The sequence below is a fragment of the Seriola dumerili genome, unplaced genomic scaffold (assembly GCF_002260705.1).
Source record: "Seriola dumerili isolate Sdu_G_001 unplaced genomic scaffold, Sdu_1.0 BDQW01000088.1, whole genome shotgun sequence".
In the NCBI taxonomy this organism is placed as follows: domain Eukaryota; kingdom Metazoa; phylum Chordata; class Actinopteri; order Carangiformes; family Carangidae; genus Seriola; species Seriola dumerili.
Window position 1 is genome coordinate 3,225,383 of NW_019174343.1, and position 23,271 is coordinate 3,248,653.

Below are 23,271 nucleotides of genomic sequence, written 5' to 3' on the forward strand. Positions count from 1 at the left end.
GAGAAAAATAAATGACTGATGTAGCTTTTGTATCATAAAGATTCAAATTTAAAAAAAAGTTTCAGCTCCTTTCAGTAATTCTTCATGCAATTTTAAACAACTTGCCGTGTCTGTGATTGTGGATTTAACTGATCAATAATATGAGTTATAACATTTAGAAATGACTAAAAAGTAAAATGTTATACACATTGTGAGTTCTGTTTATTCCATTTTACTGTAGTTCACATGAAATCACAGGGCCTAACAAATGATAAAATCAGTTTCCTCTCAGTTGTGCTTTGATAGAAATTAAAAGCCATAAGGCGATATATATTTACAATTGTAATACTAAGCCTCAGTCAATGTGAAACAGATTGCAGATCGTGAGGAATCTGTTAATCAAACATGGTCCCTATAGATGCAGATTCAAGGAAAGAAACCAAGATCTTGACTTTTCACCTCAGACAGTCAATGGAGATGTGATGTAACACTTTTTAGTTGACATCTACTAAAATCGCTGCCATAAAACAATAAAACGTTGAGTTTTTACGCGTCCAATTGCTATAATTAGTCCAAGTGCCCCCAATTTGAGGCCTCAGAGGCCAAACGACAGATTCCATTTAAATTTCATGTCCCTAAGTTGTTTGCCCCTATGAATACAAAAGATGATTTTTTTTAAGAAAATAAAGGCTTTATAAAAATTTGATTCTGAACAATTAACCAAAAACATCATTGTAATAAATTTCCATATTCTTTTAAAATAAACTGAAACAAAAAATAATGACTATTGCTTTTGTATCATATAAAGATTCAAATTAAAAAAAAAGTTTCAGCTCCTTTCAGTAATTCTTCATGCAATTTTAAACAACTTGCGTGTCTGTGATTTGTGGATTTAACTGATCAATAATATGAGTTTATAACATTTAGAAATGACTAAAAGTAAAATGTTATACACATTGTGAGTTCTTTTATCATTTACTGTAGTTCACATGAAATCACAGGCCTAACAATGATAAATCAGTTTCCTCTCAGTTGTGCTTTGATAGAAATTAAAAGCCATAAGGCATATATATTACAATTGTAATACTAAGCCTCAGTCAATGTGAACAGATTGCAGATCGTGAGGAATTGTTAATACAAACATGGCTCCCTATAGATGCAGATTCAAGGAAAGAAACCAAGATCTTGACTTTTCACCTCAGACAGTCAATGGAGATGTGATGTAACACTTTTTAGTTGAAGTATAAAATGTGCCATAAAAATAAAGGTTAGTTTTACCTCAATTATAATTAGGTCCAAGGGCCCCACTTTGGGCACCCCTGTCCTTGAAGGCCCCCTCCTTCAGAAAAAGCTCCATACTGTACTGCAGTATTTCATTTCACATGTAGCCCAGGATGCAGCGACGATGCTCCCTGCAAAACAGTGTCGAGGGTGTGCACTGACATTAGAATGGCTAATTCCCTGCAAAGAAAACACCAAAAAAAAACAGCCAAGATGTAGTATATGCCGACTGTGTAAGTGTGCGATCCAATTCTTAATCAAAACCTGCCATTTTAAGTGTGAAGGTTGCAGCTCGAAGGTTGCTGTTGTTTCTCATAGCATAGGAGATTTTAAAAATGGTAACAGCCAGGGGAAGCAGAAAGGGAGGAGAATGCCATATGCACCCAATGGCAGGCTTATACCCACAGCCTACATCAGGTGAGTCAGACTAGTCTGGACTTGACTTGAAGTCCACAAAGTCTGACTGTCGGTGGATTAGCTGTATTCTTTCACCACAGTGCCAGCCCAATTTTTTGGATCTGGTTGTTTTTCAGTGACTGAATTTCAAAAAGTGTTATGTGATATGATGTGATATTTGAGCCTCCTCTTGCTACCCCAATACAGCAGAGGTACATGGAACTGGACCACTACCATGTTCCATCCATATCACAGTCGCCCTCTTAAGGTTTTTGTAAGTGAGTTTTAGTAGAAATGTTTCAGGTGATGTAAAATGTCCACCTTACCCATATTGGACATCACAGGACCCAGCAGCAATGACTTTGAACAGCTGATTATTGAATATATCAGCTGTGTAAATAGTATTGCTCCTGACTTGTGCTGACTACAGACACGTCTCATGTATGTGTTGTTTTGATTAGTGGCAAATCATTTCCCTGACATGCCCGAGTAGCTTTGTGCTCAGACTATAGCTAGTCCCATGTCAACCATAGTATTTTTGTGTGCAGTAGCTGACATTATCTGGTGTGTCTCAAATGGCAGCTTATTAGTAACAATAAGGACTTCTGCTTGCTAATTAAGTAACTAGCTAGTTGCTAGCTCAACTATCCAACTCCTCTTTAAAACAGCTAAAGTTATTATGAATTTTGAAACATCAATTCTTTCATGAGATCATTCACTTTGAAATACAGTAGAATATGACTACATGTGTACACAGATATGAAACATATCTTTCTGTTATAGCACAGTTAGCTAAGACTAGTAATCAACCTCCAAAAGGGCATTGGGATGAGAGATGTGACCAACAGTGGAGACCGAGCTAGCACTGCTAACTGTGGGGAGTGGGTTCAGTTCACAAGTAGCAATAAAAGACTAGAATTACTGCCTTGCAGTTATATGAAGTCTTGAGTTATGGCTAAAAAGTGTTGTGTGAGGTCACACTGACCTGGATTTGGCATCTTTGGTTAATTGAACAGTTGATATAGAAGAGAAGCAGCAATGATGGAGTGGGCAGAGAAAGAGAAGGTCTCATAGTATCACCATAGTAGGACCTTTTCACCCTGATACTATTAAATTAATGAGGGAAGCACAGTGAATACTTGTCATTACTTTAGTTTTTATTATTTATTTTGACTTTACATATATTTTAGTTCAGGAGTTCTGCTAATCAGTCCAGAAATTCCAACACTTGCTTATAATCTGGAGTTTAAGTCTGGATTCTTCAAAATAAAATGGGTTCCAGCTACCGGGAGTTTACAGGGTTTTCACCATGTGTGGCGTGTTGCTACCCTGTAATGTTAAGAAGTTGCAGGTTTTATATAGTGACACTAAAAGTCGGTGATGGTATTACCTTATGCCATTACATAACCACAAAAGTAGCACCATGTTGACCAAAAGCTGCTTTGCTAGCTTTTATCTCACTAAGTGTTCACTAGCACTAGCACTAGATAGCTATATATACCCGATCATATCTGCTGTTATAGGGCTGCTTTAGTAATTTATTATTGCACGTCTATAGGAATTGTGAGGAACAGATCTTTTTAAATGCTCAAAGTCACAGCAGCAAAGGCAGAGATGTGTGACTTATAGTCAAGCTCAAGTAAAGTGCCAAAATTCAGACTATTGTTAATCGAAGAGCCTCTATCTATGTCAAGGCTGGCAACTTATTTAGTAAATGACAGGCCGACAGTGGTCGGTCAGTGAGAGCCTGGCAGTATCTATTCATTATCACTCTCCAAGATGAGCGACCCACTCTCCAAGTAACACTATTCATTCAAAGAGCCTGGTGTCTCACATTCGTACCTCAGTAGCCCAATGGATACTTAACTGACTGTGCTAGTCATTAGTAATGGTAGGCAAGCCACTAGCATACTTAGGCTAGTTCATGTGGCATGAGATTTTCACAGTAAAAGCTATCTGTAAATACTAACAAATGACATAAATTTGACTTGATGTACAACTTTATTTATTCGCTCACACATGAACAAACTGCTGTCATCGCAATATTTACTATAGCTGCTTTTACACTTGTCAAAAAAGACAAACTAATTTCAGGCGTTTCTCTGCAATGTAAAAGAGAACAATCCGCATTCACTGCCGGATCTAATGACTCTGCAGTCATGGCAGGTATTTATTGGCTCCGGGTTCAACCGGCAGTGGTGTAAACTAGACAACCGGGTGAAACCAACAATTTTTTGTGTGCTGTGTAGCTTGCAGAGCACAGACACTGTAAACAGACCTGCCGCCTGCAGAGCACGCTGCTGTTAAACCAGAAACCCCACAGCTACACCACTTTAGCCACCACTTTACCTTTCTCCCGTATCTGCATGTGTGTGTGTGTGTGTATGTGTGTGTGTGTGCTCTGTAACTGCATGTGATGACATTGCTCCCTGCAGTTGTGTGTGTCCTCTCAAACAGAAAGGCAACTCATCTGACAGCATAAAAAGAGTCAGTTGCCTTTTTTTGGCAGGTTTTCCTGCGTTTAAAAAAAACCATATCTCAAGAACTCCTCAAGGGAATCCCTTCAAATTTGGCACAAACGTTCACTTGGACTCAAGGACGAACTGTGTGGCAAATGGTTCATATTTTATGACTCTGGATAAACAGGGATGTAATCTGAAACTCATCTGAGTGGTGGAGGCAGACAACCACGAGGAGGTGATTGTAGTTTTCTATGAGATTTGGAGCATTCCTGCTATAACTGTCTTAGTTTAAATGATGCCAGATGCACCATACTTGAACAAGGATTATCAAGGAAATTAGATTGAACCTAAAAAAAATGATATTCGATTTGTAATCATCTGTTAAAAAGAAACATTTTCATTGTATTGAACAGGCCCTGACTCATACTCCAAGTGAGGGGCATCCTTAAAATGCTCTGTCTATCCAACCCACTCTTGTTTTTGCTTTTCACTAAAAACAAAAATGCTAGAGAAAACCAAACAGTTGTCTTGAATAGACAACAATGACAAGAAATCATTTCAGAAGTAACCTGAGGAAGGAATTTGGTTTTCGACAGTGTAGATTGGAGTACAGGTCACTGGCTTCAAACTGCCTTCATTAGATTGATCCCTAAAGTGAGACAGTGGAGGCCCCATGAACAAGCAGAACATAGTTTAGAACACACAGGTGACTGCAGGACAAACCCTTGAAAAGCAGCTCTTCGAAAACCTAAGTGACATAAGCAGTGATGGACATGTCATTTGATATTTTGTCAGTCTTTGTAGAGGAGCAGTCATTTCTCTTGCACCTCACACAGGTAGGTAAAAGGTTGAAGTCAGTGTCAGAGCTGTTCAAGGACACCGCTGCATTGCAGTTCATAAAGTGATGAAAGAACTCAGATGTGGTTTAGATCTAGCCCAGGTTTAAAAATACATCCTGTACTCTTAAAATCAGCTCTGAAACCAACATGGCCACAATGCAGATCAGTTAATCATGGGCTGGTTTCAAAAGAAATCAAGACTTTTTTCAATATAAAAAAAAATGGCAGACGAGGAATTGTATTCAACCCCTCAGCTCCATTTACCCCAGCAGGAAATGTTTGTCTTTAGGAAGAATTCAACAGTTACGAGAGTTTATGAGGAGTGAAGCAATAAAAAGAAAAATCTGATTCTTCTCTTTGCTCTCTTCATAACAATATTAGCAAACCACAAATTGTGAGCCATGTTTCCCTGTTTCTTGTTGTTGGGTGCTACTGGTCAGCACAGGTGTCATTGATTGTTACCATGGTAACATCGGTTTTAGGCCTGAATTAGTCTGGGGGTAAGGTGTCTAATGTTTTTGGCTTAAAGTCTTTATTTTTGTGCAACGGTCTTAGACTAATCTCCTACATCAGACTAATCTATGAGCAGAATGAAGACTGGAGCAACACTACAGACCAGTGTGAGATATCTTTGTGAAACCGGCCCCTGATCCCATGATGTGTGTTTAGTCTTAGACAGAAACTTGTAGGCTGAATTAGTCTGGAGCTCTGTCACAGCTTCACTGTTGTCATGGTGACACATTTAAGTAATTCTCAAACTGAAGTGACCACACTGCTCTGCTGACTGAATTCTTACCAAGTTAGTTAAGGACGTCATGAACAGGAATTTCTACTATGTCCACACACCCACCTACTCCTGTATTTTCCTCCAGTGAAAGTGAGTACACTGTGTAGTAAAGCCGTGGAGTTCCCAGGGGAAAAAAAGAAAAAGAAAACATTCTGGGAAACTCCCAGTTCATTGAGTTTGGGAGCAGCGGCTCCAAATGGGAGGAATTTGCTCGTGCAAGAGAGCATGACAGCTGCGGCTGGAAACAGTGGGAAGACATGGGTGTTTACTGTCATCATGTCAAACGGGACAAACGCATTGTTTTCAAATCAACCAATGGACCTTTGTCATGCTCTTATCACTTGTCTATAATGTTGGTATTATTTCTGCATCACTGCTGAAACCTTTGGATCTTATTACAACTTTACCCAGATAACTACATTAGTTATAAATTAACACCTTCTCTTCACTCTAAAGCCTCTAGTCTTAGTTTATGTCTCCCATGAAATTGTCAGTGTGTAACACTTACAAAGGCCATTTTTTGCATTGAGTACTTTTACATTCATTACTGATAACACTAAGACTTTTTCTGAAATAAGCTTTCCACCACAGGAGTTTATTGTCATATTTTTACAGTGTATTATTGCTGCTTTCAATTAAGTGAAGCACTTGAGTTCTTCCTCCACCACTGTACTAATGAAACTATTGCTGCTATAAATACACAACTACTAATTCTAATGCTGCTACTATACTACCACTAAAATCAATAACTATGAAAATTACTGAGCAGATCAAAGCTAAATTAGACAATGCTTTCAAAATAAGGGCTTTGAGCAATACAAGAGGGAACAATAAATAATACTACAGTAGTAATACTTATATACGTAATTATAATTAATTATATAATATTTATATACGAACACTTCAAAATGCTTCATGAGACATAAACAGTAGTAAAACGTTTCTCATTTCACATGTAAACTGTCAAATGTAGAAGTGATAATTGCATCAAACTGAGGCAAACTGGTGGCTCATGCTAATTCAACCATCACTTCCTTTTTCACAGCAGCCGTGCTGAAAACCACAGCGCTATATAGATGTAGAAAATATAGATGCTTATTCATACGTCGTGTGTGATGGATATTCATAGTCTGCTATCTGATGTATGTATTGTGTTGTCCTCCATTGTCCTTCCTCTTTGTTCTGTGCTGTACTGTACTGAATATGAGAGTGTGATGCCCTTCTGCTGTCCGTCACTGTGGACCAGGAGTCACTGTAAAGGACTATTCCAGTGTTTTTTCATGGTTCATCTTCTACTACACATTTTAAACACCTGCTAAAGGCAATTTTGTATTTTACATTTTAAATGCATTCGTCCTTTCACACTGACATTTCTATTTCATGTTACTACAGTACATGAACAGAAATCAAGGGATTTCAAGGGAGCTAAAATAATATTTTAGGCTACTTTATTTTATATCATCACTTTCAATTACAGCTGAAGCAATTAATTAATTAATCAATTTGTTGATTTACAGAAAATGTATTTTTGATAATGAATTAATTGTTGAAGCAAAAATAGTCTCTTGTTCTAGTTTCTCATATATGAGCATCAGCTGTTTCTCTGTGTCAATATCAGTCATCTTGGGCCTTGAGAAATTGGATCAGGCATTTTCCTGACATTTCATTGACCAAACAATTACTTGATTAATCAAGAAAATAATTGTCACATTAATTGATGGTTAAAATAATCATTAGTTGCAGCACTGTTGTCAAAGGAAATAAACAATGTAAGCAGACATGATGTCACCGTACCGGATTCTGAAACTTGTTATACTGTAGTGATATAAAGAGGGAAAAAAACATTATACAGATATGAAAACACATTAAAACCTAAAACTACTACATGCTTTGGACAATGGGTCCCTTAATGTCACTTTAACTAGACATTAAAAAGTGTTTTTCTCGTTTCAGCTGTGTTGGGGTGGATGAAGATGACGCTCCAGACATTGACATATATCACTGTCCGAACTGCGAAAAGACTCATGGCAAGTCCACATGTAAGTAGCAGCTGCAGTGACTGTTGATCTCTCATAGCAAAGAATGAGCTTTTCAGCTTTATATTCAGTTATTTGCACAAGTAATTTCTCGCATTGTGGTACTGTGTTCCAAAATGTTGATTTTTGTATTTTTTTTTTCTGCTTCAGTGAAAAAGAAAAAGAACTGGAGCAAACATGACACGGGACAAAGCACAGATATCAAAGCTGTTCAGAACGGCAGTCAGGTTTTCATAAAGGAGCTTCGCAGTAGGACATTTCCAAGGTAAAGACAGTTTAGAGACATAGACACACAACTCATTATCGAACTGTACAACTGTCAACATCACAATCTGGCTAATAATGTGAGATGATGTGGTGACAAGTCAGACTTAACCCTCTATAATTAGGAGCACGTTTAATAAATTCAATTATGATGAAGATTGTGATATTGATTAGGCCTCTTGAAATTTCATTAGTTTAAATATTCTCCTGTCACTTTATGAATAATCCCAATAGGGGGCACTGTCTCATAACTTTTCAAGATCTGCTCTCAGATCGTTTCACATGTTGTTGGCAGAGGAATTAGATCTCATTTGATTTTACTTCATTGCAGGAAGAGCTAGTTTAATCCTTCATTCCTCACGTTGCTGTGGTGTCACTCTGGTTTTGGTGTGTGGCTTCACAGTGCTGATGATGTGGTGGTGAAGCTGGGCGGCAGTCAGCTGACCATGGATTACCTGGAGGAGAACGGCTTCAATGAACCGATCCTTGTTCAGAAGAAAGACGGTCTGGGCATGTCCATGCCTGCTCCCACCTTCTACATCAGTGATGTGGAGAACTACGTCGGTGAGGACGTAGTACTGCTGACAACACATCTCATACTGTTACTTCTGTTTCTACCACTGCTCTTACTACTACTGCTACAGCAGCTACTGCTACAGCTTCTGCACTAGTGCACCTGTTACTTGTGCAACTACTAGTACTACTGTTGCAACCAGTGCTGCTTCATTATAAGGCTGTGCCATCAGTAGTGATGCTAACACTTGTGTTTTACTACTACTACTGTTTCTACTACCACTAATACTACTGCAACTAAAATGTACGGCACCTGTAGTCTTGTCGACCACTCAGAGCGCTTTACAATACATGCCACACTCACCCATGCACACACACATTCATTCATCCCACCCACACACACACACACATACACTGAAGGTGCAGCCATCAGGAGCAGTCTGGGGTTCAGGTTGTTGCCAAAAGACACTTGGATACGTGGACTGGAGGAGCCGAGGATCAAACCAACGACCGTCTGATTAGTGAATGACCTGCTCTACTGAGCCACAGCCGCCCAACTACTACTTCTATAACAATCACTACTAGTTTTACTACTATAACTAGTACCACTGTTGCTACTGTGGCAACGATCCCTATAGCTACAACTGTCAGCGCTACTATTGCTGTTACTATTACTATTATAAAAGTCATTGTTGCTACTAGTAACCACTGCTGTCACTACTGCTGAGAGAAGCTGAGAAAGGCCATACTCGCAAATCGTTTTTTATCCCATCATCTCAAGATAAAAAAAGCTCGTTTTCTCATTATAATTACTTCGTAAATCAGAGATTAACGGTATTTTATCTATTCATTAAAGTTTTATCTCGATATAATGATCTTTGTTATCTTGAGATAACGAGATTAAAAATAGAGTATGGCCTTTCTCAGCTTCCGTAGTTACCACTGATAACAAAATTATTATTATTGTTTCCATAATTATAACTAAGTATTAGGTACATTAACAATAGTACCAGTGCATTTCAGTACTAAAATAAGGTGTACTACCTTTACTACTATGACCAAGTACATTTTAAGTTCTGTTCAGTACAAATTTCAGGTACTTTTGGAGTATTTCCATTTAGTGCCACTTTATACTTCACCTCCTATTGTATTTTTTTTAGCCACACATTTTTTTAACATATACAAAACATATGATACACTGTTACAGATACTAAACTACTGAACAGTATACAAAGTATACCAGCCACAACAGTAAAAAAAAAAAAGCTAATTACAAATAAATTCATCAGCAATAATAATATAATAATATATATTCTTACAATTTATTTTGCGTATACACTTGTATAACACAAAGGCCATTTTTTTTGCATCTAGTACTAGTACTAATACTTCAATTACTTTTACTAATAACACAAGTAGCATTTTCACTGCAGGAGTTTTATCGTCATATTTTTACAGTGCAACTATTGCTGCTATTATTGTTAATCTTTAATTATTCAGGTGAATCCCTTTGAGATAGAAATCTCATTTTCAAGAGAGACCCGAGTGTACATAAAAAACATAATAAAAACAATCCATGAACAGAATTTACAATACAATGTAAATAACAAAATTACAGTATTGTAATAAAAATAACATGAGGCAAATTTAAAAGATATAAGATTATAAAACATCAGTTCAAACAATTGCATTCTGTTTTGGGAAGGTTTAAAATCTTGTTTCTAAAATGTGGATGACTTATAAAACTTGTAAACTACCAACTGATCTGACCAACAGAGACGTAATGTAAGATGGTAATTTCCCAATAAGGGCTTTGTAAAGTGAATAGGTACCAATGCATGTCATGTCTATACATACACAACTACTGCTACTATGCTATCACTACAATCAATAATAGTATGAATATTACAGCGTAGATCAAAGCTAAATTAGACAGTGCTTTCAAAATAAGAGCTTTAGCAATACAAGAGGGATCAATAAATAAAGATGCAAATAATTCCGTAACTATGGACTTTGTTTGCACATCCTTGTGTCTTTATTAAAAGCAAGGACTATCAAATTACATAACACTGTATTTGTGCTTTACATTTCCACCCTCACAAGAATCACAAGATAAATGTACTACTTCCTCTTCAATAGGGGGCGCTTCTGGTCTTTACTCCCCCTGTTGTCTGGCGCTCAGATATGGGATCACTTGTTAGATATCAACAGTGCACTGCAACACACATATTTTGTTAAACATTGTCCTGTCTAAAGAAAATGTTTCTCCTGTAGGTGGTTAGTTTTTTCTCCGGCTTGTTTTATATCATGTCCTCTGTGTCCTCTGTGATCGTCTCAGGTCCTGATGTTGGTGTGGACGTCGTCGACGTCACCAAACAGACCGACAGCAAGATGAAGCTCAAAGAGTTTGTCGATTATTACTACAGCACAAACAGAAAGAAAGTGTTAAACGTCATCAACCTGGAGTTCTCTGACACAAGGTGCACACCGTGTATATATCTCTGTCTGAAGAGAAGTTTCTAAAATGACATTTGCTATATAAAGATGGTAGTCTGGAAAACTCAGGGCACTCATTTCTCTGTCTGTTTGTCTGGGACAGGATGAACAGTATAGTGGAGAGCCCACAGATTGTGCGGCGGTTGTCTTGGGTAGAAAACTACTGGCCTGATGATGCTCTGCTCGGGAAGCCAAAAGTCACCAAATACTGTCTCATCTGTGTGAAAGACAGCTACACAGACTTCCACATCGAATGCGGTGGTGCCTCCGTCTGGTACCACATCCTAAAGGTATGTCACGCTTCTGGTTAGACCAGCGTGTTGGGCCTTGTGTTAAAAATATGTATCAGACAGTCAGTGTCATCTGCCTCTAATATGATGAGAAAACTGTTTATACTGCACTGATTTTCTTGTAGGAGGCCTTCAAGAGGAAATGTGGAATACATTACATCTCTCCCATGATGATGATGCCAGAAAATCTGATTGCGTTTGTGTTTTGCAGGGAGAGAAGATCTTCTTCCTCATCAAGCCCACGTCTGCCAACCTGTCTCTGTACGAGCGCTGGAGGTCGTCGTCCAATCACAGCGAGATGTTCTTCGCTGACCAAGTGGACAAGTGTTACAAATGCACTCTGAAGCAAGGCCAGAGTCTGTTCATCCCGTCAGGTCAGAACCTCAGTCAGGTCATAAGTACAGCAGATTCTGTCTGTGTGTGTGTGTGTGTGTGTGTGTGTATGTTTGTGTGTGTGTGTGTGTGTGTGTGTGTGAGCCGATATATAGATTTTGTTACGTAATCTTGAACATTCTCTGGTTTCAGTTTCTCAGATGTGGAGATTTGCTTCTTCTCTGTTTTTCATATTAAATGTGAATTAAACATCTTTGGGTTTTCTGCTGTTATTTTTGCAAAATAATAAATTGGAAGGTGTCGCCATGGACGGGATTAATTAAACAAATTATTGATGGATGAAAAAAAAGTTTATTTTTCTTACTTTAAATCTACCAAGAGAAATCAGCTTTTAATTTTTGTGGTTTGATTGTGCATTTTTCTATTTTCTAATGATAATTAACAAAATGTAAATGAATTTGTATTAATGAAACTGAGGTGGGAGATATGGATAAAATCCATACAATACATTTTCCTAAAGATCAGTTGAGACATGGATTAAATAGCCAGTAACAGGAATCTCTGTTTTTAACTAATCCAGCAAATAAATACCGGACAAATTGAAGTAATTCATTACATTGATGCAAAATCATACAAAAATACTAGATTGCCATAAATATATGCTGCTCATTGATTTACATTTATGCCCACATGGCCTAATACACACAGAGATTTAAAGATTATAATTTTAAATAATGGTTATCTGTAAATGTTAAAAAAAAACATCAATGGAAAATAACAGTATAAAATAATTGCACCTAAAAAATTTAATTGCAGCAAGTAATAATATATTTTTCCTTGTTATCCTTCATTGTAAATTTGGAATGAATGAATGAATCTGTAGTTATATCTCCTCAGGTTGGATCAATGCAATTCTGACTCCGGTTGACTGCCTGGCGTTCTCTGGACACTTCGTCCACAACTTGAGTGTGGAGATGCAGATGAGGTTTGGACAACTATCTCACTACACACTGCTGCGTTGTCACTGTGTCTTAATTGGCTGTTTTTGTCATGTCCTGGTTTGGGGGGATTTAGTGCGACTCAAAGGCCTTGGCTGATCTTACTCAGTAGTTTCCACTGGGTTCACATTTAGGACTCCAAATTCCACCAATCTGTTTATGAATTCTCCACATTTGGAAATACCTTATGAATTGCATAGTTTGTTAAACTTGTTGGTAATACATGACAATGTTTAGCTGAGAGGTCTTGGTTTATTCTCCTCAGAGCTTATGAAATCGAGAAGCGGCTCAAGGTCAAAACTCTCACCCCCTTCCCCAACTTCGAGACGGCGTGCTGGTATGTGGGACGGCATCTCCTCGAGCGATTCAAAGGTGAACTCTTAAATTAGTTTCATGTATTTATAGATTAAACTTTTGCTCTTAATATGTGGTATTTTAATGTAAACTTACATCGTCATTTAACTCACCATTTCTCCAGAAGAATGCATGAAAGCAGAGAAAATACAAACACTGTCAGAAATGTCTTTTTCCAAGCCGCACCAGCGTACGGCTGCGTGTCTGCTGCACAGATGAGGAGCTGGATGCTCTAATATTATTTCAGTCATTAAATCGCTGAGTTCACAGATGATTAGCTTCAAAAGATTTGGCCCGGCTAGAATCATTTGCTCCATTACAAGCCTGTGTTTAAACTCCCCTCAGCTGGCTTGGGCCAATTGTTTATGTTTCCACCATTTTCTATGAATGTGTGTGTGTGTGTGTGTGTGTGTGTGTGTGTGTGTGTTAAAGCTAGGTTGCTGTTGTTGCACACTACTTCTAACCCACAAGGTCTTCCCATTAATATACCATTATTCTTTTTAACTTCAAGGTCAGGAAAGAGACTCACTTCACTGCTGCTGCTATTTTGTCTTGATCTTATTAATAATTTCCTGTTTTGGTTGTAAATCCACTTCATTTCAAAGGGCTACTTATATATTTGTTTTCTGCCATTAAAGTCAAATTGAAGAGGAAATCCACATTAAAACTGATTTTGCATAATTTCACATAAATCAAGTCTGTAGTTGAAGCAGTTCAATCTAGACTGGTGAGTCCAACCTGACAAAAGTTAGAACTAATAGCTGAGTAAAGTCAGTCATCTAGAGATGTAGTGTGGAGGTGTAATATCCAGAATGCATCTGTGTGTGCGGCCGATATTAGTGTGTTGTAGATTTATCAGTATCTGCAAACATGTCGGTTTCCAAATAAGAAAGATCAGCGCAGAAGGATGACAGCCATTACAACGTCCAACAGAGAACTGACAGTGTGTTGAGATAGAAATTCATTTTGGCTCGTATTGTCGTTGTAATCAGATTTTTTTTAAACCGTCAGATATTGATATCCGATTGAGAAATCCAGGATCCCTCAGGTTAGAGCAACGGTTCTCAAACTTTTTCTCATCAAGGACCCCTACGCTGGCACAAATTAGACCACAGGCCCCCATTTGATAAGAGTTTACTTTTTTTTAACGTTTTCTATTACTATTATTCTTTGCTGCATGCATGCTGTGCAGTAGTTGACACATGACACAACACAAAGCTTAGCTGGGTTACTTTTATTGCAATTACAACAAACGTCATTAGGAATTTTCCTTGATGAGCTTGAATAGCATTCAACACAATAGACTAATAAGAACACATTTGTTCACACAAGAACATAGTCAAATACACAGAATACCCTAAATATAAAAGACAAGCTAAACTCGGTGTATCTTAAGATAAAAGAGGTTTGCAAATCAGACGTCGAGCATGCACGAAGCCACAAATAAATACAGACCAACCATAAAGTAAAAAATGTAGGTTAAATATGCAAGAAGATACTACAGGGCCAAAAACTTCAACTACGGTGCAAGGAGGACTCTGCACAGACAGACTTTCATCAGGGCAAATAAATAATGTTGATAAAATGATAAAAATGTTAATATGCAATATGAATTTTATTTGGTGCTAACTTTGTCTTTTTTTTCTGTAAAAATGTATTTAATCTGCAGTATATTTTCATAAACTGTTAATCTCTTTAAGAGGCATCTCAAAAGATGTCTGAAACCAAATCTGTGTCCCTGCAAGTGTACATGGGAAATGCAGTTAATTTTGCAGAAACCCCACAGATACAACATGTCACAAAAAATTGAGGTCAAATCAGCACAGAGAGCCGTCAGACAGCCCTTCATTCTTCAACAGTAGAAACATATTACAGTAGACTGTTGACAGGAGCCATACGTCACACTGAGCATGACCAGTGTTACATTATCAGTATGTGGTAAGGTCGTATATAGATCTAAAATGTCCGCGCTGGTTTGCCTCATAAAGATATTTGACCCAAAAAAAAAACCCAATTGAAACCAATGGGAAAATAAAAGAAGTAAAACACATTTGCAAAATAGTCTGCTGTGATGTAGAGTCTTTATAGGTTAGAACATAGCTGTAGACAATATGACATTAGTAGAGCTTTTTGTTTATCACCATGGAGGCGACAGACCCGGCGCACAGTGAAGCAGGGTGAGTGAGCAGGATAATGTTCACGTGTTCCTCGTCACTCGGCTGTTTTGGGACTCAGCTCTCTTAAATTTAGGTAACAGGACAGTTTGTCTAAACACACAGTCACACTGTTGACAGAGTCCTTCAGAGTCCTGTGCAATAACTACACATGGTGTCTATAACAAGAAGAAGTGTCAGCTCATCTGTTGTGTTTGTGAGAGCTATGGCAGTTTCATCCTGCGAATCTCAGCTGTACTGGACATGTGCACTTTTTTTTTTTAAGTTAATGCCTTTGACTTGTCACAGTTTAAAGGTCACAGCTGATTTAATGATAACATTTGCATTTCTTCTTCCGTAGGTTTACATAAAGCAAATAAGCAACCAGCTCCATATCTGATCCATGGTGCCAAAATCATCAATGGAGCCTTCAGAGCATGGACTAAAAAACAGGTAGGGACGTGTGAGGATTTACTGTATGTATGTACTGTATGTCAGTTGTAGTTGTAGTGTCACTTGTCCTTGTCTAGTGTCATAAAAGTGATGACAGTTTATCTGTTTTCCTCCTGACAGGCCCTCTTGGAACATGAAGATGAGCTTCCAGAGAACATGAAACCATCACAGCTCATTAAAGATCTTGCCAAAGAGATCAGACTGTCAGAGGTATTTTGAATTTATTTAAGTTTAAACATAATATGATCAATCATCCGCTCTCTGAAAGTTCCACCAAGTAGTTTTACACACAGTGGTGTGAAATCTGATATGAAATTCCTAATCCACAGGATTATTCGTAATGATGGGTTGATCTTCCCTGAGCTTGGGATGTTCATGGTTTTCAGAGGACGAACCGTTTCCTTTTTTTAATCTCAGGCTGAAATGTGCAATCAAAACATCACACAGTCTCATATAAAATTAACATGAAATTTACAAGAACATTCATAATCTTCAAAGGATGAACCCTTTTCATTTTGATATCACTGGCTTTCCCTCCAGCCACCAACAGAACACACCTCAGAGCTTTAGCTTTTGTATTTGAATTTGCAAAGTGAAGTGAAGGTCTTCATTGTGTTCAATGGGAAGAGAATAGGTGAGGAATAGTTTTAACCTGCTTTGCTCAGGTGAAAAAGTAGCAGAACCTTAACTTCATGTAAAAATATGCAATAAGTGAAATAAAAAGCATTCTGAATGAAAGCCACACAGAAAATGCTGCTGGGCAAATGTAACATCTGTCTTTTATAAATGAATCTCTGTTTATTGCATTATTGCCCCCCCATCCACAAATATAAGCAAATAAACAAGTACAATATATTTTACAATATAAAAAATAATTAAACAATTCAAAAAAAGGGGGAAAAATAGGGAATTTAATTTAAGAGGGACAATTCTAGTTCTCAGGGTCCATCAGACCTCCACCAAGGCCAACCAATATGAACATGAAAACTGCCACATCTCCCAATGTTGAGGAAAGTGATCAAAAAAATCCCTTTAACGGGCTCTTCCCTGGCCCCTCCCTCCCTCCAAATCAATTCAATACAAACAACAGACACAGGTGAAGACATAACCTCCTTGGCAAAGGTAAAGATTGTGCCATCAGCAGGTTAACTTGTTGCAAAGAAGAGAAAAATGACTAAATTCTTGTATTTTATATTTTAGTTCAGACAAGTTTAGGCGCAAAACACAAACAGTAAGAGTGACAACATGAGCACATGTTATAGGAACATCACCTACACCTTCAGCTAAGGTCAGCCAGGTTAGCCTCGTATTTATTTATATAACAGTATTCCTGTTACACCAAAAACAAACAGGACTTAACTGGTGTTTGAGAAAACATCATCCTAACGCTCAAGTCCAAAGCAGAAAAACAGTTGTCACTTTGAGGTTCTATGGAGAAAAAATGTTTCTAGTAGATGTGACACACCTCACCTCCGCAGAGCCACGTGTCTGTTCATGTGCTCAGATGTGACGTCTACAGTTGAACCTGCAGCTGTCACTCACTGCTTTTTAGGAGAATACATACATATATATACATATATATATATATATATCTCCAATGCAGCCTCCGAAGGATGTGACCCCTGAATTGGGATACAGCTCTTGTGTTATAGACAGATATTGTAGATCTTCCAGTGTGGGAAGCTGCAACTAATGATCTTCATACTTGATTTATCCGTCTTTTGTTTTTTTGTTGAACATTTAACCTGCAAAATCTCATGAAGGAACAAGAGCTGAAATGATAACTTCAATCTGTTTTAAAATATCACGGCAAACAGCGAAACAACAAGCAATACTTACTGAATTATGTAATTATGTCATTGTCAAATTCTCATTGATTTTTTTTTCAGTTCCTGTTCAGTTTAGTTTTACTCGTCATGGTGACATATAATTGCTGATTACAAAGATGAAGCTCACTTCACATTTCGCTGCCTTCACGTCTAGAATGCCACAAAAGCCATTAAGAGCGAGCCCAGCATTAAGGTGCCGGTGGAAGAGCCGCCCTCCACCCACTCCGAGCCCGAAGAGCCCGTTTCCCCAGCCCACGTCCCCTCACCCAGCAGAGAGAAAGGCAGGAAGAAAGCCTCCAAACCTCCCAAGCCTCCCAAACCCCCAAAGATGCCCAAGGCCCCCAAGCCTCCGAAGGTGCCGAAGGTCAAGGAAGGAGGAAAGAAGAAAGCGAAGAAGGCAAAAGAGTCATCGCCGCCTCCTAAACCCTCCAGCTTCGCTGCTCTCGAGTCCCATGCAAAGGACATCTTGAGTAAAATGGACCAGCCAAAAAAGATGAAGGTGAGCAGATGGTGAAGTTGGCGTGAAGTGAATATTGTTGTTATGTTGTGGAATGATCATTTGTAGCTGTAGCCATTTTGTTTCCCTCCCAGCAGGAAGCTCGTGAAATTTAACTGTATATGCAGAAAGGCAAAAGCAAACCGCGACTCTTAATGTTGCAGATGAATTTTTCTGTTTTTAATTGTGTCTCTCTTCGCGTATTTCCATTTTGCAGGCTGTGAAGAACGTCCTGAGCATGTCAGAGAAAGAACTATCAAAGCAGAACAACGTGGAGAAGTTTGAAATCAGAGAGCAGAATAAAAACAAGACTGAAGCAAAATGGAAGTATAAGGTAAGATCGTTTCAGCTGACAAGTTATTATTTAAAACTAATGGTTGCTCATCACGGGCCAAAGTAAACAGTATCACAATCTGTTACAGGTTGAAACAAACTGAAGGTTGCTTTTAAAAGAAGTCTCGACACGTTCGAAGGTTACAAGCCGAGCAACCGAACAGACAAAAATGCAGAGTCGTCCAGAAGTGGTTTGCACACTTCACTTCAAAGCAATCAGCTAAAATAATGATGTGGCCTAAGTTGCACATTTTAGGTCTGCAGCTCATCAGAGCCGCTCCAGAAACATCAGGCGGCCCAGAGTTTACCTAATGAAATTATGCTATTTCCATATCCACCACGTGGAGTATTTACATATGCCCTCATCGTTTCAAAACGTTTTTTCTTCTGTTATTGCTGAACAACATGGGAAGGCTTTTTACAGAGCAAGAGTGTCATTCAGTTGAACGGAAGACATTAAAGGGTTTTAGTTTCATGGAAAATTCAATGTCAAACTCACAGTGAATGTTTGCAGTCTCTCCATCCAGCTGCTCCATCACATCAGGCCAAACATTTGCAGATGGAGCAGAGACCCTGTTAGCTGTTAACCAAGGTCACTGTAGACCTCATCCTCACTCGTGATCACATGTAAAAGTTCACAGCTCCGCTGCGCAGAGTGTTGCAGGGCAATTAGGTCCTTTACCCTGTGTTAGTGTCAATTGAAAAAAAACAAAAAAAAAACAGAATGAATGAGTCAGTGTGAAATCTCAGTTTGAGGTTACACTGTGTTGTCACATGCCTTTAATTTAGGAGGCAGAATTGTTGAGGAGTGAATATTTGAAAATGCGTATTCTTGGATTTCACTTAATTACACCGTCTGCTCCGTGGTGATTTTCATGGCAGCCGTTTGCCTCAGTAGATTTAGTTTAGTTTACAGTGAGCCGCAAAATGTCTCCAGTGAATATCATCTATGGAGATTAACATCATGATGATTTCAGTCTTTTTAGCAGTAATGTTTTTATTGTCATCAAATTACTGCCTTCCAGTTTTTTACAGAACAGTCACTTCATTTAACACCACTTAGCGCTGAAATCCACACACAGTTCCCTTCATGTGCCCGGATTCATTTTAATTATGAGTCGTTGGATAACATTTATTTTTCTTATTGTTTAATTAGGGCTGTCAGAATTGTTCACGTAGGAAGGATTGATGATGTTTAAGAGATGAGACACTGGTTGATTGAGTTTATTTAAAGAGCATCAACATCAATCAAACAAGTGTGAAAGTGCTGGATTTTATCATTGTGAAAAAAAGTTTATAATATTTGAGATACAGAGACGACAGGAAATAGATTTTTATATATATTCAGGGCAAAAATTGTATTTTAAAGAAGGAGATAGAGACACCACCACAACGAGAGACACAGCTGTGAGAGAAAGCTGATACAAAGTTTGGTTATATACAAGTAAAACTGCACAGATCAAAGGTTAAAGAGGTTTAAAAAACATCTGATCCAATATCAGTTAAATGAATTGACCTGTTGTGACATTTTACTGACAAATAAACTTGTCAAAAACACAAACAGCAAACAGACAGTACATTTTAAAGAGTTAACTTTACTGGAAATTAAATGAGTAAAAAAACTCTGTAAGACAAAAAAAATACAACAAAATGTGTTAATGCCAGATACATGAAAAATCAACCTATAAATCTTGCAAAAAACCTGAACTCTTTAAACTTTGTAAATCTAACTACAAATTAAGACAAGCCTGTGTTATATTATATTGACTTTGTATTATGATTTTATTTGTTTATTAATGAGTTCATTTACCACTTGGCAACAGAAATGAGCTGGACACAGCAACATTAGTTTCATTTGAAGTCATGTGTGTGTGTCAAGCTCCTGCGTAAACAGTGTGTCTTTAGCTGCTAAATGTCCCTCTATGTTCACCAGCGAGCTGCTGCTGCACTGGACGGTGGGTTTCTGCCAGTGGAAACAAAGTTTGTGACATCGTAGTGTGTCGGCTGGAAAGACAAAACAATGAGCTCAAAGAAGCTGAAACGGAGATCTGAAGGGAATTGGAGAGTTGCATGATAATTCTCTCCGGTTCATCAGCACATTCACTCCTTTTTTACATTACACCAGGGCTGCACGATGAATCCAAATATAATCGAATAATCGCAACATGGCCAAGTGCAATATCCAAATCACACGAGCTGCAATTTATTTTTGATAAAGTCAAATGTGTCACATTGTTGTTCATTGTTAGCACCATAACTGTTGTGTTGCTACAGAGACGCCCTGAGCCACAAATCATATTCTCCAGACGTAAAGGAACATGTTTGTCTGGTACAAGAACCAACAAAAATCAAACTATCATCATTTCTTCATTTTTTTCATTGAAAATGAAAATGCAAAAACAACCATTCCAACTGAAATCACAATATCTGCCAAAATAATCGCAATATGATTTTTTTGCTTTTGGTGCAGCTCTACATTACACTCAATCATTGGAGACATTTGTAGTCTGAAGGAAAGTGGTTAGTGCAGCTGCTGAATGATGTTTTACACTTGGATCTTTGATTCTTGTCATGTAAAATGCCGACACTAATATTATCAGTGATGATCAGTGATTGTGTCTACCTTTAACATCATGGGGATTTCACTGACCTCTCTTCTTGTTTGACATTGATTCCTTCTTCTCTTTACAGAACAGTAAACCAGATTCCCTGCTAAAAATGGAGGAGGAGTGCAAATTTGACAGAACACCTCTGTCAAGCAATAAAGACAAATTCAGCTTTACTGTGTCTCACAAGAAAATGCTCGGGTATGTATGGAATGGCTGTGATTGCCATATAAACGTTTCATGAAAGGTCTTTGGAGAGAGGAGCATGTGAACCTTCTCATGTGGTGTATAACGGTGATTATAGAGCTATGTGGCTATCAGCGCTGTATCCATTAGAGCTAATTCAAGGACTTCTCACTGTGAGTGCCTGGCTGAACCTCGCATCACTCCCCTCATTGTCCTATGGTTTCCTCTTCAGCTCCAAGACGCTGAAACCTCAGACCAACTCAAGTGTTTTTGGTTCATTACAAAACCTAAAAGAAGACAAAACCAAGCCAGTGAGAGATGAGTATGAGTATGTCTCAGACGAGGGGGAGCTGAAAATTGACGAATTCCCCATTAGACGGAAAAAGAACACGGTGAAGAGAGATCTCTCCTGTGAGTATTTTGGATTTATTGCATTTAGTGTTTCAGTTTGTTTGAACCATCAGCTGGGGCTGGGTATCAGTTATTTAGCTTCAGGGCAGATTTAACTTGGGTAAAGTTGTTGTTGTAATAGTGATGCATTAAGCAGTTTGGCTTATTTTGCTACATAAAAAAGGATTAGAGGCAGCCTTGTTCCAGCTCTGTCGAGTGATCGATACCCAGCCCTACTGTTAACAATCACAGACTATTCAGATTAACAACCTGTGTGCGCACTGCTGCTGCTCAGTGATCACTTCATTTTTCTCCAGTTTTGTCAGACATCAGAGAACCCATCCAGCCAGCCAAAAAACCAAAGTTCCAACCCTTGGTGACCAAGGTACGTATCGATTTTTACAACATTTATCAAATGTAGCTCATATTTGACCGGGTTGCAATCTCATTATTCTACACTGTGCACATTGAAAAATCAAGTGTAACCTTGTTAACATCCATATGGTGTTTTTATATAATACAGACATATGACGAGTGAAATAATCATCAACACCATGACTGAGTGTTTCCACCTTGAACTGCAGTGAACCAATGATGTCTCATAAACACAGATTCAGACAGCCAGGGTTTCATCAACACAAACCTAAGGAACCAATCCTGACAACTTGTGGGGACGAGGGGGCGGGGCTAAATAAACCTGAGACCTTGTCAGTACAGAGAGAGAGAGAGTTAGCATTAGCACAACAGCTAAAAGTGTGTCAGCCACTGCCAGTTACAAGCTAACAAACAACATAAACAAATAAAAGATGCTAACTGCGCTAACCGTTCTGATAAGTCTGCTAGTCTCTGGTTCTGGTCTCAACAGACTCCTCATCTGAGTCTGGGTCTGACTGAGGCTCAAACATGTGGCTGAGTCTCTGTGATGTTTCCTCCTCTAACCATCTTGATACTCTCTGCTCTTTCACCTGTCCACCTGGAGCAAGCAGGTGGTGGGCGGGGCTCAAGCCTGATCTAGTTTTGTCAATGAAGAAGTAAGAGGAGATTGATTTTTTCATGTTAAACAAAATATGAATCATAGCAGAGGATTTTCACAGAGTTTAAAACATGTCTGGAGAGGAACTTTAAGAGAGTTCAGTGGCTAATTGTTGATGGTTGACTCACACAAACAGCCACATCCTCATATGGTCTCCAATACTACCAATCTTGTACTGAAAATACACTGAAAATTCACTTAAGCCAGAACATGTTGCAATGTTCCTTTAAAGCTCAGAGAAAAAAAAATGCATTCTGGGTAAATCAGAGTTAGAAGCTCCTTAAGCTGTGGACCACCACACACTGATGAGGGAAATAGCTGTGGCGTGAACAGAGGAAGAGGAAGAAACAGACTAATACCAGATGCTCTTATGTTTACTAATGAGAGGTCACTGGAAACAATATCATAACCTTGATCTGCTGTTTCACTGGCTATTCTCACTCAGCTTTAACTCCACATCCAACCAAGCTGGAGTCGCATACTTAACTTCAGCCACATCCAAGGCTGTATGGGTAAAGCAGGCAACTGCCCCGGGGATCCACATTCTCTGGGGCCACAGAAGCCCCCAGATTTATTGTTTGTCTCTTGGTTTGTGGAAATTTTATTAAATGTAAATTACTGGAGGAATAAGCTCCAAAGCTCCAAGGCTCTAGGGCAGGTTTTGTTTGATTACCCGTTTTTGTCTACATGTGTCAAAATGTACATGGTACAGATATCTAAATACATTTGTGTTAAACTAAATAACCACAAAGGGGGCTGGTAGG

General features: G+C 38.4%; 1 protein-coding gene across 2 annotated transcripts in view; it reads left to right on the forward strand.

The window, feature by feature from the left end:
* The window catches only part of phf2 (PHD finger protein 2), a 39,336-nt gene that overhangs the window by 8,172 nt on the left and 7,893 nt on the right, over positions 1 to 23,271 (forward strand). For both annotated transcript variants that reach the window (XM_022745135.1, XM_022745137.1), the window contains exons 2-16: positions 7,698 to 7,783; positions 7,931 to 8,045; positions 8,448 to 8,608; positions 10,896 to 11,037; positions 11,157 to 11,343; positions 11,555 to 11,717; positions 12,574 to 12,661; positions 12,940 to 13,046; positions 15,543 to 15,634; positions 15,755 to 15,844; positions 17,618 to 17,962; positions 18,177 to 18,293; positions 20,984 to 21,099; positions 21,317 to 21,495; positions 21,792 to 21,859. In XM_022745135.1, the coding sequence (XP_022600856.1) occupies positions 7,698 to 7,783; positions 7,931 to 8,045; positions 8,448 to 8,608; positions 10,896 to 11,037; positions 11,157 to 11,343; positions 11,555 to 11,717; positions 12,574 to 12,661; positions 12,940 to 13,046; positions 15,543 to 15,634; positions 15,755 to 15,844; positions 17,618 to 17,962; positions 18,177 to 18,293; positions 20,984 to 21,099; positions 21,317 to 21,495; positions 21,792 to 21,859 (2,056 nt within the window). The remainder of the gene's footprint in view (positions 1 to 7,697; positions 7,784 to 7,930; positions 8,046 to 8,447; positions 8,609 to 10,895; positions 11,038 to 11,156; positions 11,344 to 11,554; positions 11,718 to 12,573; positions 12,662 to 12,939; positions 13,047 to 15,542; positions 15,635 to 15,754; positions 15,845 to 17,617; positions 17,963 to 18,176; positions 18,294 to 20,983; positions 21,100 to 21,316; positions 21,496 to 21,791; positions 21,860 to 23,271) is intronic.